The sequence below is a fragment of the Urocampus carinirostris genome, chromosome 11, assembly GCF_059441175.1.
Source record: "Urocampus carinirostris isolate Australia breed hairy pipefish chromosome 11, RoL_Ucar_1.0, whole genome shotgun sequence".
Lineage (NCBI taxonomy): Eukaryota > Metazoa > Chordata > Actinopteri > Syngnathiformes > Syngnathidae > Urocampus > Urocampus carinirostris.
In genome coordinates this window covers 3,253,150-3,267,426 of record NC_142359.1, presented here as the reverse complement: position 1 = coordinate 3,267,426, position 14,277 = coordinate 3,253,150, and the positions used below count along the sequence as shown (strand labels likewise).

The window sequence follows — 14,277 nt, the reverse complement described above, 5'->3', positions numbered from 1 at the left end:
TGTTTGACAACCCTGCTCTACACCATTTTCTTATTTTGCAATCGTTTCGCCCTTCAAATCGATCGTTAATATCACTGTTTTCCACTTCTCTCTAGGGACCCATTAGTAGGGGCGGAAAGGGGAAATAAAACCAACAAAATCACAATAAAATGAGATGTGGTCCCTCTCAAATGTGCTGATTGACTGAACAAGTTGGAGGGATGTACTGTTAGAGTGTAGTTGACCCTCCATTTTTCTTAATCTTAGGTTTATTTTGCCAAGGCAAAGACCCGCCACCCACTTTATTCGTCTTGACCCACCAGTTAAAAACCATCGCTTTAGCGCATTTTATCAATTTTTATTGTTAATGTTAGTCAAATTAGTGGTGCTCGATTCTCTGTCAAGCCTCCTCTCTCGATCTCTGCTTCCTTCTCTCGGCCCACGTTTTTCCGCAAGCTGGTGTGCCGGCTCCTCCCATGGGCGTGCCAATGAAGCCCCCCTCGTGGGCTCCACGGCTCCACCACCTCGCCTCGATGTCTGGAAAAACTCAAAACAGCAACGAGCGTTTCCACGTCATCTGGGCCTTGTCCTCAAAACATTGCCTGCCGTCCCCCCGTCAGAGTCCTGTTATCAAAATTCCCCAGCCAAACATTCCGCATTCGGAACAGCGTGACCTGAAGCCCACTCAGTGAAAATTTTCATTGCACTCGATAAATGTAACTTGTATTCAATCATAGAAAATCCTTCAATCTGCATTTCAAAAAAAAAAATCATAGATAAATACAAATTTGTATTTATTTACATAACATGAGACTCACCTAGAAGGAGCTTTCTTCCTAATGCCACGAGGCTCTTTAACTCCACCCGTGGGAGTAAAAGCCCACATTAACCCCAACATGACCACCCCCACATTTGCATATTACCCTATTTTTATTACAGTGTGTATTTTCCGTAATACTATTTAAATGCTCTTTATCAACATGTTATATTGGGTAGTCTTGTATTCTATATCTTTTATTATTTTATTTTTTAACACAAGGATACTGCTGGAAGTGTGAATTTCCCTACGGGGATGAATAAAGTATCTATCGATGTCTTTGATTAAAAGCCGAATTACAGTGAGAATCTTCATTGCACTCAATAAATGTAACTTGTATTTAATCGTATAAAATCTCTTATAGTCAATTGTATAAAATCCTTCGATCTGCATTTCTTTAAAGACTCGTAGATAAATACAAATTTGTATTTATTTACATAACATGTGACTCAAATAGAAGGAGCTTTCTTCCTCATGCCATGAGGCTCTTTAACTCCACCCGGGGGAGTAAAATCCCACATGAAACCCCACCCCCACATTTGCATATTACCCAATTTTTATTACAGTGTGTATTTTCCGTAACACTATTTAAATGCTCTTTATCAACATGTTATATTGAGTATTTTTGTATTCTATATATTTTTTTTAACACAAAGATACTGCTGGAAGTGTGAATTTCCCTACGGGGATGGATAAAGTATCTATCGATCTAAGACAATAAACATAATAACTTGAATCGGTTTTCATTGTTAACTGATGCCCCAATGGGCTTTGTTGTTTGCCTTGATTGAAATAAATCACATTCAGGGGCAATGTCTCCTGTAATTTTCCTTACGGGTCTGAGCGTTCACACAAAGTCGGTGAGCAACGCTTGAAACAACAGTGAGCAACAGCAATCCCAAGTGTGGCAACTACGTCATTATCAAACATGTCCAAAACTTGACATTCTGATTCTGACAATGCAAAATTATTTTTCTCTTTTGAATGAATTGACTCATGTACTATTGCAAAGGTTGTACGGCCTACAAACGTCTTTCACAAGACATCCATTTCTTTTTTTTCCTGATATATTTTGTCGCATAATATTAACATTTTTGGGGGCTTATTGAGTCAGTTGTAAGATACAGAACTCTACTTAATCACATTTTTTAGTGGAAGTACAATGTTGGCAACAAGATTCACTTGACATCATTGGAAATTATTTGAATGCAACACAAACTTTTTCTTCTTTTTTCCGTGTTTTTTTTCTACTTTTTTAAAAATTCCTTTACAAAAATCTCATTGTGTTTATTTTTTTCGAGCTGTTACTTTTTTCTTTGTGTTCTCTATTTACTTTTTTCCTACATTTCTTTTCTTTTTTTCTGGCTTTTTTCTCATTTTTTCCTTCTTTTTTCTCTTCCTTTTTTCTCAGCTTTTCACTCCCTTTTCATTTTGGTATTTTTTTCTTTTTTGTTCTATTCCCCCTTTCCTTGAAGTCATTTTGTGCATAATTTTACATCATATTTGGTCATGTTGGGATCAAAGAAGCAAAAACAACCCGAAGAGCCGTTTAGGACCCGAAAGAGCCGGTTCCTTTGAGTGAGCCGAGCCGAAGAAGCCGGTTCCCTGACAAACTCTACTAACTTTACTCAACTTCCTTCTCCTTCGACTCGACTTCAAAATACCGCATTTAGGACACAACGTCAGGGGAACCCGTGTATTTTGACCTTCATGCACTGTAACTTTGACTTAAGTCGCTTCTTAACAAGTAATTTTGAGCGCAGCTTAGGGGAAGCCTATTTAAAACTCAGGTTAAGACCAGCCTGCTAGGTGGAACCTTTCAGGGCGACCGGAAAAGAAGGCCCATCCTCCTTAGCTAGTAGGTGTTCATGCAGACTGTGAGAGCAGATATGAATCTTGCACTTCAGTGTTGGTTACTAGCTGTTTGGATCATTGGTAAGGATATGTAAGACCAGCATTTATCACAACCGCCATTTTGAACTGAAGCCTGACCACCTTTGCGGCTCTCTAACAGGAAGCACCTGCCAGAAGGTTTACCAACCGGTGCAGGATATCAAGGCAGTCGAGGGTGAAACGGTCATACTGGACTGTAGCTACGACAGCTCGATCACAAACGATTACATCTTCTGGTACAAACAGGAAGGGGAATCTGCGCCCGAGTTCATCCTGAGCAAATTTAAAATAGGTCTCGGTCACACGGCAGATAAATACAACGATAGGTTTGACTGCAGCATGGACGGCAAGAGCCGGCAAGCTCCTCTGCGTATTAAGCGTGTGATTGCCAGCGACTCGGGAGTTTTCTACTGTGCCCTGCAGCCGTTTGCCGCTATGGGCTACAAGACTCTCTTTGGGAGTGGAACAAAGTTGACGGTGGAAAACAGTAGGTCCATTATCAATCAAGTCGCTAGGATTTTCATCGCTTCTATTGGCATCATAGTCTGCGAAGATTTGTATTGCTCCAATGTTGTTCCGCTTGTTGTTCATAGATACATAGATACTTTATTCGTCCCCGTAGGGGAATTCACGCTTCCAGCAGTATCTTTTTGTTGTTTATTAACAGACTAACAGGATGGCCTCGGGGTGCTGTGTTGTAGTTTAGCAACAGCGTAGTGGATGACATCACACGCTAGGCCAAAAGTTCGAGGTCCCTGCGACAGATGGAAATCTTTGTGCCCAGGGTTACACCACCTCGTATTCACGTAGATAGCGAGTACGCCTCCTCTCCGCTTCCCGCAGGCTTATGCCGGGTAGCTCCAAGTAGCTCCACGTTAGCGTCCGGGATGCTAGACGTGAGCCATGTTTCCCCTAAAACACAGCAAGCTGCACTCCCTGTACGCTTTGATGTTTTTCACCGACACAGCCACTTCGTCGGTCATATTTGGTAGAGTTCACATTTTCCATGATTACGGACGGTACCGAAAGCTGATAACGCCGCTTAGCCTTAGCTCCGGCTATGCATCATGATAGAGCCCCTTCATAACGCCGGCACAAGAATTCTTCAGGGCAAGGAGTTGATTCCTCGAATAAACCCATTTTGTGCGTTAAAACCCATAACCATAGGATAGAAAGTCATCCAAAGTGTAGTTGTCAAACGGGACGAAAAACACCGAAGATAGAAGCAGACACTTAAAACAATAAATCACAAAAAGAGAGAAATAACACGGAGCTGCTGGAAAGGCTGCCGCTCGCGCCTATGATGTCACTTGATTTCATTCAAATATGTTGGCAAACAGGCTTTCTGTAATTCGGCTTTTAATCAAAGACATCAAATCCGGACGAGCGTATCTCTGTAGAGCTCCAAAAGCGTTGTTAAAAATGTGTAAGTTCTGTTTTATATGGGATCAAAGAGGTGGGGTTTGGGGTTTTTAAGGGTTATTTATCTATCTTCGTTATTCATTATTCATTATCCGTTATCGGTCAGTTCATAATACGCTACAAAGCCTAGGAGTCGGGACACCTACTCTCAGCCAAAAGGCCAAGCTAAGGTCCTAGCCCTAAAGCCTTGCTGCGATCATTGCGAATGCACCGTTCCCGGAGGTACTGCAATACCGGGCCGGTGCGTGGAGTGGACAGAGCAAGCTCTTATTCCATCTCCGGAATGCAAAAATCAAAGCTACTCCAAAAGGAGTAACACAAGTCAAAAACTATAGAAATGATCCCTAAGAGTATAGTCTAACATCTTTGTAAGTATACAAATTCAGAACCACACCTGAAATCAGGTGAAATATTGTTTAAGCTTCATAAATAAATATGCAGGGATGATGGTGCTTATCCGCATTACCTTTGGTATACAGTGGAACCTCGCTAGTTCGCGGTTCCACTTTTGTGGGTTGAAATGAAATGATCTGCATTTTTTATAGCGCTTTTCAAGTCAATGACTTCTCAAAGCGCTTTACAATGTGCTTCACTTTTCCCAATAGCGGCCTTGCAGCCATGTAAGGCGCTAACCTGCTTATTGGGGTTATTAGGGGTTCAGTGTCTTACCCAAGGACACTTCGATATGTAACACGGACGAGCCGGGATTCGAACTGGGATCCCTTGATCCCAAGACGAGCGCTCTACCTCCTGAGCTTCGCGGGTCTAAAAAATATACCTTACCTTCTCAATAAAAGCATTTATTGACTTGACGCCATTGAGCACGAGCTTATGTCAACTGAGGACACGGTGTGGACACTCTTATTGTGAAGGGGAGGGGGAGGCCCTGACACAATGCTTAGTCATGGTGAGTTACCGCTTCGCCCCCCCCCCCCCCCTCCTTCAACTCCTCCCATCTCACCCCCTTCTTATGTGGCGCTCAGTTTATCATGGACGTAAGTATATTCCCTTCTGTCACATTTCATCTCAAGTTTGACTTTATTATGTGGCACAGTTCTGAGGTCATGAGATCGAAACCTCCTTGTGGAGTTGGCATGTTCTCCCCGTGCTTGCGTGGGTTTCCTCCGGGCACCACGGTTTCCTCCCACATTTCAAAAACATGCATGTCAGGTGAATTGTCCAAATTGTCGCTAGGTGTGAATGATTGAGCGAATTGTCTGTCCCTGTGTGCCTTGTGATTGGCTGGCAACCAGTTGAGGGTGTCCCCTGCCCAATGCCCGGAGATGGCTGAGATGGGCTCCAGCACCCCCGCGGCCCTACTGAGCAGATAATGGATGGATGGATGGCTTTGACACAACATCTTAATCAAAACCACAGTTATATTTAAGTTCAGTAAAATTTCATAGCAAGCATAAAGAAATACTCACCTAAATGTAATTTTGTGTCCTAGGGGAGGAGTTTGTACCATCCTTTTATAAACTGGAGGCCGGCAACGTGACCGTGTGCCTCGCCGCCGGCTTTAGCCGCCACCTCGCTGTGAACACCTCAGGAAAGGGACACTTGTTTGCAGATTCCCGTGCCGTGCAAATTTCGGACAACTCGCTGTACAACCAGGTTGCGTTGCTCACAGATGCTCAGGACATGTGCGAGGAAGGTGAGGATCACTGGCCCGAAACTACAGTGGAATCTCGGTTCTCGACCATAATCCGTTCCAGAACCTTGTTCGAAAACCGATTTGTTTGATCACCGAAATCATTTTTCCCCATTAAAAATAATGTAAATCGTTTTAATCCGTTCCAACCCCCTGAATGTTTACCTTGAATGTTTAGCGTAAACATGAAGCTAACCCAGGCTAATCGTACGTTCGCGTTATCGTAATCTTCCGTACGAAAGATTACGCTAACATGAACGTGTAAAAATAAAAAAATCAGGTCATTTACAAGTCATTTAGCACCCAGGTCTCCACAACAAGTGGTGAGCGGTTCATTGGAAAGGGGGCTCCGTTCCAACACCCTGAATATTGGGCTCCGTGTCAGGAGACCGGACCAGATGGGAGGCAGGAGGCAGGAAGGATGAACTCATTCGCGTTAATGATCCATACTTTTATTTAGCAAAATAAAAGTCGTCCAACACTCAGGGACAAAACAAACAAAAACAGGCTGTACAGGCAAACAGGAACTCAGACTAAAAATACTCACAAAACAGGTTTTACTCAAAACGTGCAAACACAGGTTTCCTCCAGACAGACAGACAGAACAGAATAATGCAGAACAGAAAACGCAATGAACCAGCAACCCGCAATCCCCAAAACCCCCCTTAAGAAGCAAACGCTCAAATTAGGCGATCTGCTTCAGCTGGTGCCCAGGGGGGCGGGGCCAGCCGGTCGCCACGGCGACCATGCTGGACACGACACTCCGTTCCAACACCCTGAATGTTTTGAATGTTTAACGTAAACATAAAGCTAACCCAGGCTAATCGTACGTTCGCGTTATCGTAATCTTCCGTACGAAAGATTACGCTAACATGAACGTACGCACTCACGCATTACCGGCGTTCGAACTCCGATTTTTGGACCGAACAGCGAAGAGAGAATTTCTCGAAATTTTTGGTTTGTTCGAACTGAGAGGCGTTCGAAAACCGAGGTTCCACTGTACTTGTATACCTGTCGCGCTCCATGCCCTTACAAACTGTCGTATTTTCCCTTACAAAATACAAAAAAAATCTTACCAAATCACCATATTTTTTTCCAAACGTGTTTCTTTATGTAGTTTAACATGTTATATTGTACATGAAAATCAAGAACAATTGTAATCAGCGTAACTAAAATCAGGGTTGGGTAGGGTTACTTTAACTTGATTACTTTCAATGACTTTTGGATGACTCCAATACCAAATATGCTAATAAAAGACAAAAGAAACTAAATAGGAATAAAATGACTCCATTTTGTGAAGGCTTGGGGAGTAACGGAATACATGGAATTGCAAAAATGATGTTGGCAAGCTGTTTGGATTTATTTTCATTTTATTTCTGTCGCATTTGATGTTCGTTTTGCCGGAGATCAAAGCCAGGAGAGAAAGCTTACCACGTGTTGTGAGTCATCGGTTTATTCATATTTAGTTTCTTTTGTCTTTTATTAGCATATTTGGTAATGGAGTCATCCAAAAGTCATTGAAAGTAATCCAGTTCAAGTAACCCTACCCAACCCTGTACATGTGTTTCGTTATATCATTCTGTACATATTCTTAATAAAAAAAAAAATCTAGAACAATTGTAATCATCGTAACTAAAATATCCATTAATAACACTTTAAATTTAAATGTATAAATAGAGATATTTTTAGAGGAAAAAATAAGTTGGCATTTCTATTTTGTAAACCAAACTACAATATCAATCATCAATGTGTAGTGCCTAATTTCGACTCCCCTGCAAAATCCTCCCCTTGCGCTTCCGACAATAGCTTTATAGTTTTAATAAGCTTATTATATAGAATACGATTGCTAATGTCGGAAGCGCAGCAGAATGCGCGTTCACGCGAGGGGGGGAGGATTTTGCAGGGGAGTCGAAATTAGGCACTACAGCGGCAGACGCATGCGTACAGTAGCATCAAACGCTCGCTTCGTTTGCAGTGAAAAAAAGGATACCGAGATAGAGGCTACCGTGGCGAACTCGTTTGACTTGATTGATTTGCCATTTCGTGATAGTCGGTGCATACCGGATGCTACCCATCCAGTGTTCATTTGACCTGTGAAAAGTGATGGGTCCCGGGGACTCGCATGCTCAAAAATCTATGGGTCCCAACATAGATTTATGGCTCCCCAAAATTTAGTGTTATTCAGGTTGAAATTGTAAATCGGTGACAAATATATAATAAAAATCTATATATTCATTCAGTTTTAATCACCAAATTATGAATTCATTTTCTGCATCAAATTATTGTTGGTAATATACCGATTAAAGGGATAACCACAAACCTGTCTTTTTTTCATTTTCTCCTTTTATACTTCCTTTTTTTCTTAACTTCTCTATATACCAATAATGATTCGTAATATAATGCATCAAAGCAAGTGAGCCGTTGGAGAGCCGGCTCTCTTTAATGAGTTGAGCCGAAAAAGCCGGTTCGCTAAAAAGAGACGGACTTCCTTTCACTACACAACTACCACGGAATGATGCATGATGGGAAATCCCCAGGCGGCAGACGCATGCGCACAGTAGCATCCAACCGCTCGCTTCGTTTGCAACGAAAAAAACGATACCGAGATAGAGGCTACCGCGGCCAACTCGTTTGACTCGATTGGTTTGCCGTTTCGTGATCGTCGGTGCATACCGGATGGAACCCATCATTGAAAAATTTACGTTTTTCCGTACAGATTTTCTTGTCCGCCGTACACGTCTTAAAATGCATCATAAACGTACTTTGTACGGCAAAAACGTACAGCTTGACAGGTATGTACTTGTATAGAGTCCTCTTCTCATGTCACTTTCGTTTTGGAAACGACAGGCGACAATGGACCAGGACGATGCTCGGACGCGTTGCTACCAGGTCGGTATAAAACTTAAAAAGAAGCGCAGTCTGTCGGAAAGAGTTAAATGTGTCATTTGCAGACGAGCAGGTGAACCACCTCTCCATCACTGTTCTCTCGCTTCGTCTCATCTTCGCCAAGATGCTCGCTGTCAACGTTGTCATGACACTGGGCCTTTTGGCGAAGCTGCGGAATCAATGCGAGGGGATAGTCGCTGATGCCTGAAGGAAGAATTGCTTCAATTTGTACTTTGTTTTCCCATGCAGGTTTGTATCGATCATTAAATCCATTCTTTCAAAGGTTTTGGTTCATGTTTGTCACTGAAAGTCTCAAAAAGTGGGGCTAGGGGAGTTGTAGGAGTTTGCTTTTTTTAAAATATAGATAGCTAGATAGATACTTTATTCATCCCCGTAGGGAAATTCACACTTCCAGCAGTCTACCCCGTTGTTTATTAAAAGATTAAAATGATGCCCTAGGGTGCTTGTAGCAGAGTGGATGACGTCACGCTAGTCCAAAAGTTCGACATCCCTGCGACAGATGGAAATCTTTTCTTTGTGAAAATCCAGGGATACACCACCTCGTGTTAGCAAGTCCGCCTCCTCTCCGATTCCCCCCGGCTTTCGTGTCTTTGTATAGCGGGTGGCTACACGTTTGCGTCCGGAATGCTAAACGTGAGCCACGTTTCCGCAAAACACAGCAACTGCGCTCCCCGTGCGCTTCGATGTTTTCCACCAGCACTCGATGATCTTATTTGGTCGTGAGTTCGCATTTACCATGATTACGGATGGTACCGAAGACTTATAACGCCGCTAGCCGCTTAGCTAGCTCCGGCTCTTCTTCGCTAGCTCCGGCTCTTCTTCCACGATAGGCATACGAGAATTCTTCAGGGCAAGGAGTTGAAATTCCTTGAATAGATGCATTTTTGTGCGCTAAAACCCATGTCCATAGGATAGAAGTAATCCATAGTGTAGTTGTCAAAACGGGAAGAAAAACACCGAAGATAGGAGCAGACAATAAAACAATAGGGCAGCTGCTGGAAAAGGCAGCCGCTCGTGGCAGCGCCGCTTTTATATATATATATATCTATATATATCACAGTGTTCATTTGAGCTGTGAAAAGTGATGGGTCCCGGGACTCGCATGCTCAAAAATCTATGGGTCCCAACAGATATCTATGGGTCCCCAAAATTTCGTGTTATCGAGGTTGAAATTGTAAATGGGCAACAAATATATAATATAAATCTATATATTCATTCAGTTTTAATCATCACAGTTAATTGGTAATACAAAGCAGTTATCACTTCAGATTTTTCAGTTCATATATTCTTCGTGGTTTGCTGTCCCGCCACAGTTGTAATGCCTTCTCAAAGTCCAATCCATTATCATCCTCATAGCGTCACCAGGAATATAATTTACTTTTGTTTTTTTTTATAGTTTACTTTAATTAGACAACGTATGTAGGTGACCCATCTTACTTTCTATTTTTCTTGTCTTTTTTAGAGAGGCGGCTCTTTCGGCTCGGCTCACTTAAAAACCCAAATGACTATTCAGATGGTTTTCTGTTGCTTCCATCCACATATTTCCAATTAATATGTAACATTATGCATAAAATACTTAGAGATGAAAAAGAAAAAAATTTAAGAAAAAAAAGAAGTAAAAAGCTAGGGTGGGAATGACAAAGAAGTAACAGATATAAGAAAATAGGGAAACTAGAGAACGCAAGGAGAAAAAAGGCAAATGGTCTGCAAGAGTTTAGGAAAAAAGAGAAGAACAAAAAATTAAGGAAAGAAGGATTAAAATTAGGGCAGCACAATGATTAGCATGTTTTTGGAATGTGGGAGGAAACTGGAGTGCCTGAAGGAAACCCACGCAAGCACGGGGAGAACATGCAAACTCCACACAGGACGGTTCGATTTCATGACCGTAGAACTGTGCGCTAACCACTCACCCACCGTGCTGTCCCATATGATTTTCTAATTCGATGTAAAATACGGATATTTTAAAAGTCATCATCTAAATTGTTTCATAAGTGAAAACATTTCCCGAAGGCACCGCAGCTTTTCAATGTTGTGCGAGAATGTTAGACCTCAAAGTCATCTCATATCATCTCATTAGCTGCACCGCTTATCCTCAGTAGGGTCGCGGGGGTGCTGGAGCCCATCCCAGCAATCATCGGGCAGTGGGCAGGGGACACCCTGAACTGGTTGCCAGCCAATCGCAGGGCACACAGGGACAGACACTCATTCACACCTAGGGACAATTTGGACCGGCCAATCCACCTGAAATGCATGTTTTTGGAATATGGGAGGAAACCGGAGTGCCCGGAGGAAACCCACGCAAGCACGGGGAGAACATACAAACTCATTTCAATCTTTATTTGAGAATATATTAAACTCTTAAAACATTTCTCAGATTTTTCCAGTCATTATGCTATAAAAACTAGATTTTTCATGTCTGACACATCAGACAAAGAATATGAAAGGAAGTATTTCATCTTCACGTTAGTAACCCAAAGGAAATAGTTGAAGTTGTCGGCTCGTTTTGTGCATTCTTGCAGCAGGAAGCGTGTGGGTGTGAAAAATGGCCACAAACTTGCTTTGCACAATGCAAAGACAAGTAGACGAATGTGCCTGAAACATTTCCTTAACACGGGAAGTTAATTAAACCAGGCATCTTTCTATAAAAGGGCAGCAAAGTGGGTTCGATTCCAGCTACGAAGTTTGCATGTTCTCCTCTGTGCATGCCTGTTTTTCCCTCACTCTTACATTAAAAAAAAACATGGATGGTGCAGTGTTCTGGTTTGCCGGCGTCCCTGTGTCCTAGACGCATCATTTTTGCTGGGGACGCATCGTGTCAAATCGACGCAACTCTTTTGACACAAAATTGCCATTATTACCCGATTACAGTTTTTTAACAAAGATTTACCGCACTCCAAACTTTTCGTCAGGCAGATCCGCCATTGTTGTTTTGGTCTCGCGGTTCGAGTTTTCGTCCGCACGCCGATCTCGGCAAATGAGATCTCGTTGCTTCGAGATGACGTCATTGTTGTGGTGCTTGTCGTCGAGCGAAGGTTAAGTATGCTTCCGAAAAAACGGTATCAGGTGAAAATCAACACAAAATTGGTCATTTCTTCAGTGTCAGTAATAAGTCGAAACATAATGCAGAAAGTGATAACAACGGCAATAATTCTGGCTCAAAAAAACAGCGGAAGAATTCTTTGAAAGATCGCAGAGGCAAGGAAAACACGTGTGTTGAAGCGAACGATTCGACGAAAGAAAATAAACAAAAGATACCCCTAGCAAGTAGGTGAAGGTGCATCTTACCAAACAATTGGACCTTGAGAAGGCATTACAACTGTGGCAGGACAGCAAACCACAAAGAATATATGAACTGAAAAATCTGAAGTGATAACTGATTTGTATTACTAATAAACTGTGATGATTAAAACTGAATGAAAATATAGATTCATATAATTATTTCAGCAATATTATTTTGTATAATGTACATTATTGTTGTGAAGTGAAAAATCTTGAAGCGATAACTGATTTGCATTACCAATAAACTGTGATGATTGCCGAAGTGAAGACACCTGTGGCAATCATTTGGCGCGCCGGAGCGCGCTCTCTGATTTGCTTACGTTCACTTCTTAAGCGGTCAGCGTCCAGACAAGGACGTCCGATCGTACTCCTGTGTTCCTGTGTGTTTCGCCAGATTAGCAAGTACCAAAGACTACTCTCCTGTTTTGATTCCTGCCTTCGGTTCCGACCTGTTTCTGCCCCGCGTTTACGAGCTACTCTCCTGCCCTGGCCATCGACCTGACGTATCGATTCTGCCTACCTGTCACGGGACTGCCGTCCGTTCGATCAATCATCATAAGAGAAGTGCCACTTCCGCGTCACGAGCGACCTGCTCCCCACAATCAACGATCACTGGATCGTGGGTGCCCGCTTACATCTCTTTTCAAATAAAACTAAGAAACTAACGCAATTGGGTTCCCGTCTCCGTTCCTGGTTCCTGACATAAACTGTGATGATTAAAACTGAATGAATATATAGATTTATATTATATATTTGTCGCCGATTTACAATTTCAACCTCGATAACACTCAATTTTGGGGACTCATGGATCTCTGTTGGGACCCATAGATTTTTGAGCATGCGAGTCCTGGGACACATCACTTTTCACAGGTCAAATGAACACTGATGGTGGGTTAATTGGTGGTTCCAAATGGTCCCTAGGTATGAATGCATGTGTGATTGGTCTCTGTGTACCCTGCGATTGGCTGGCAATCCGTCCAGGTTGCATACTGCCCAGCAGGGTTGGGTAGGGTTACTTGAACTTGATTACTTTCAATGACTTTTGGATGACTCCAATACCAAATATGCTCATAAAAGACAAAAGAAACTAAATATAAAAAAAATTTATGACTCACAACACGTGGTAAGCTTTCTCTCCTGGCTTTGATCTCTTTGATCTCCGGCAAAACGAACATAAAATGCGACCAGGGTTGGGTAGGGTTACTTTAACTGGATTACTTTCAATTATTTTTGGATTACTCCAATACCAAATATGCTCATAAAAGACAAAAGAAAATAAATAGGAATAAAACAATGACTCACAACACGTGGTAAGCTCTCTCTCCTAGCTTTGATCTATTTGATCTCTGGCAAAACGAACATAAAATGCGACCAGGGTTGGGTAGGGTTACTTTAACTGGATTACTTTCAATTATTTTTGGATTACTCCAATACCAAATATGCTAATAAAAGACAAAAGAAACTAAATGTGAATAAAATAATGACTCACAACACGTGGTAAGCTTTCTCTCCTGGCTTTGATCTCTTTGATCTCCGGCAAAACGAACATAAAATGCGACAGAAACAAAATGAAAATAAATCCAAACAGCTTGCCAACATCATTTTTGCCGTTCCATGTATTCCGTTACTCCCCAAGCCTGCACAAAATTTAGTAATTGTATTCATATTTAGTTTATTTTGTCTTTTTTTTAGCATATTTGGTATTGGAGTAATCCAAAAGTCATTGAAAGTAATCCAGTTAAAGTAACCCTACCCCACCCTGCTGCCCAGTGTTTGATATCAGCTGGGATTGGCACTCTCATCCTAGTGAGGATAATCAGTTCCGATATTGATTCCATAAATCATTGGCTGTCAAGTTAAAACATGCGTGAGCAATGACCAATCGTGGCAGAGGTTAAAAGAACACAAACTGTGATTGGTCCTTGCGCTAGGACCTACAGTAGGTGATGCGGTTTCAGACCACAAAAGGCAAAAGGTCTTTTCTCTAAAATTGTAATATAAATGGCGTTTTTTTTCTTAACTAAATATTGTTTACATTTGTTCTATATCACAAGTGTCAAACAGGCGGCCCGCGGGCCAGATCAGGCCCGCTAGGGGATTGAATCCGGCCCGCGAGACAACACTCAGAGAAGCGCAAGAGAAAAACAAGCTGCAGGTTGAAATATGTCCACTTGATGTTGCCAAAGCCAAGTGCCTCGAACAAAGACACTGTACTTGTATTTCTTTTTTTTCTCTCTCTCTCTTTCTGTCTCTCTCTTTTCCATCCCTTATCTCCCACTCTCTGTCTCTGTCTCTTTCTCTCCCTGTGTCTCTCTTTTTCTCTTCTCTG

General features: G+C 42.1%; 1 protein-coding gene and 1 pseudogene across 1 annotated transcript; one reads left to right on the top strand and one right to left on the bottom strand.

The window, feature by feature from the left end:
- Positions 1-2,466: 2,466 nt before the first annotated feature.
- Positions 2,467-12,485, top strand: LOC148356207 (T cell receptor alpha chain MC.7.G5-like). Its single transcript, XM_088348482.1, has 6 exons — positions 2,467-2,731; positions 2,811-3,176; positions 5,562-5,765; positions 8,610-8,651; positions 8,714-8,897; positions 12,343-12,485. Exons 1-5 carry the CDS (start codon positions 2,665-2,667, stop codon positions 8,854-8,856), a joined length of 822 nt encoding a protein of 273 aa, XP_088204608.1. The 5' UTR covers positions 2,467-2,664; the 3' UTR covers positions 8,857-8,897; positions 12,343-12,485.
- On the bottom strand, positions 4,312-4,453 carry LOC148356208 (U2 spliceosomal RNA; annotated as a pseudogene).
- Positions 12,486-14,277: the final 1,792 nt, after the last annotated feature.

Excerpts from the sequence above, each read along its gene's own strand:
- LOC148356207 (XM_088348482.1), top strand. The coding sequence starts at position 2,665 with ATGCAGACTGTGAGAGCAGATATGAATCTTGCACTTCAGTGTTGGTTA. Across the intron at positions 2,732-2,810 it reads ACTAGCTGTTTGGATCATTG|GAAGCACCTGCCAGAAGGTT; the intron begins GTAAGGATATGT and ends GCTCTCTAACAG. Across the intron at positions 3,177-5,561 it reads AAAGTTGACGGTGGAAAACA|GGGAGGAGTTTGTACCATCC; the intron begins GTAGGTCCATTA and ends TTTGTGTCCTAG.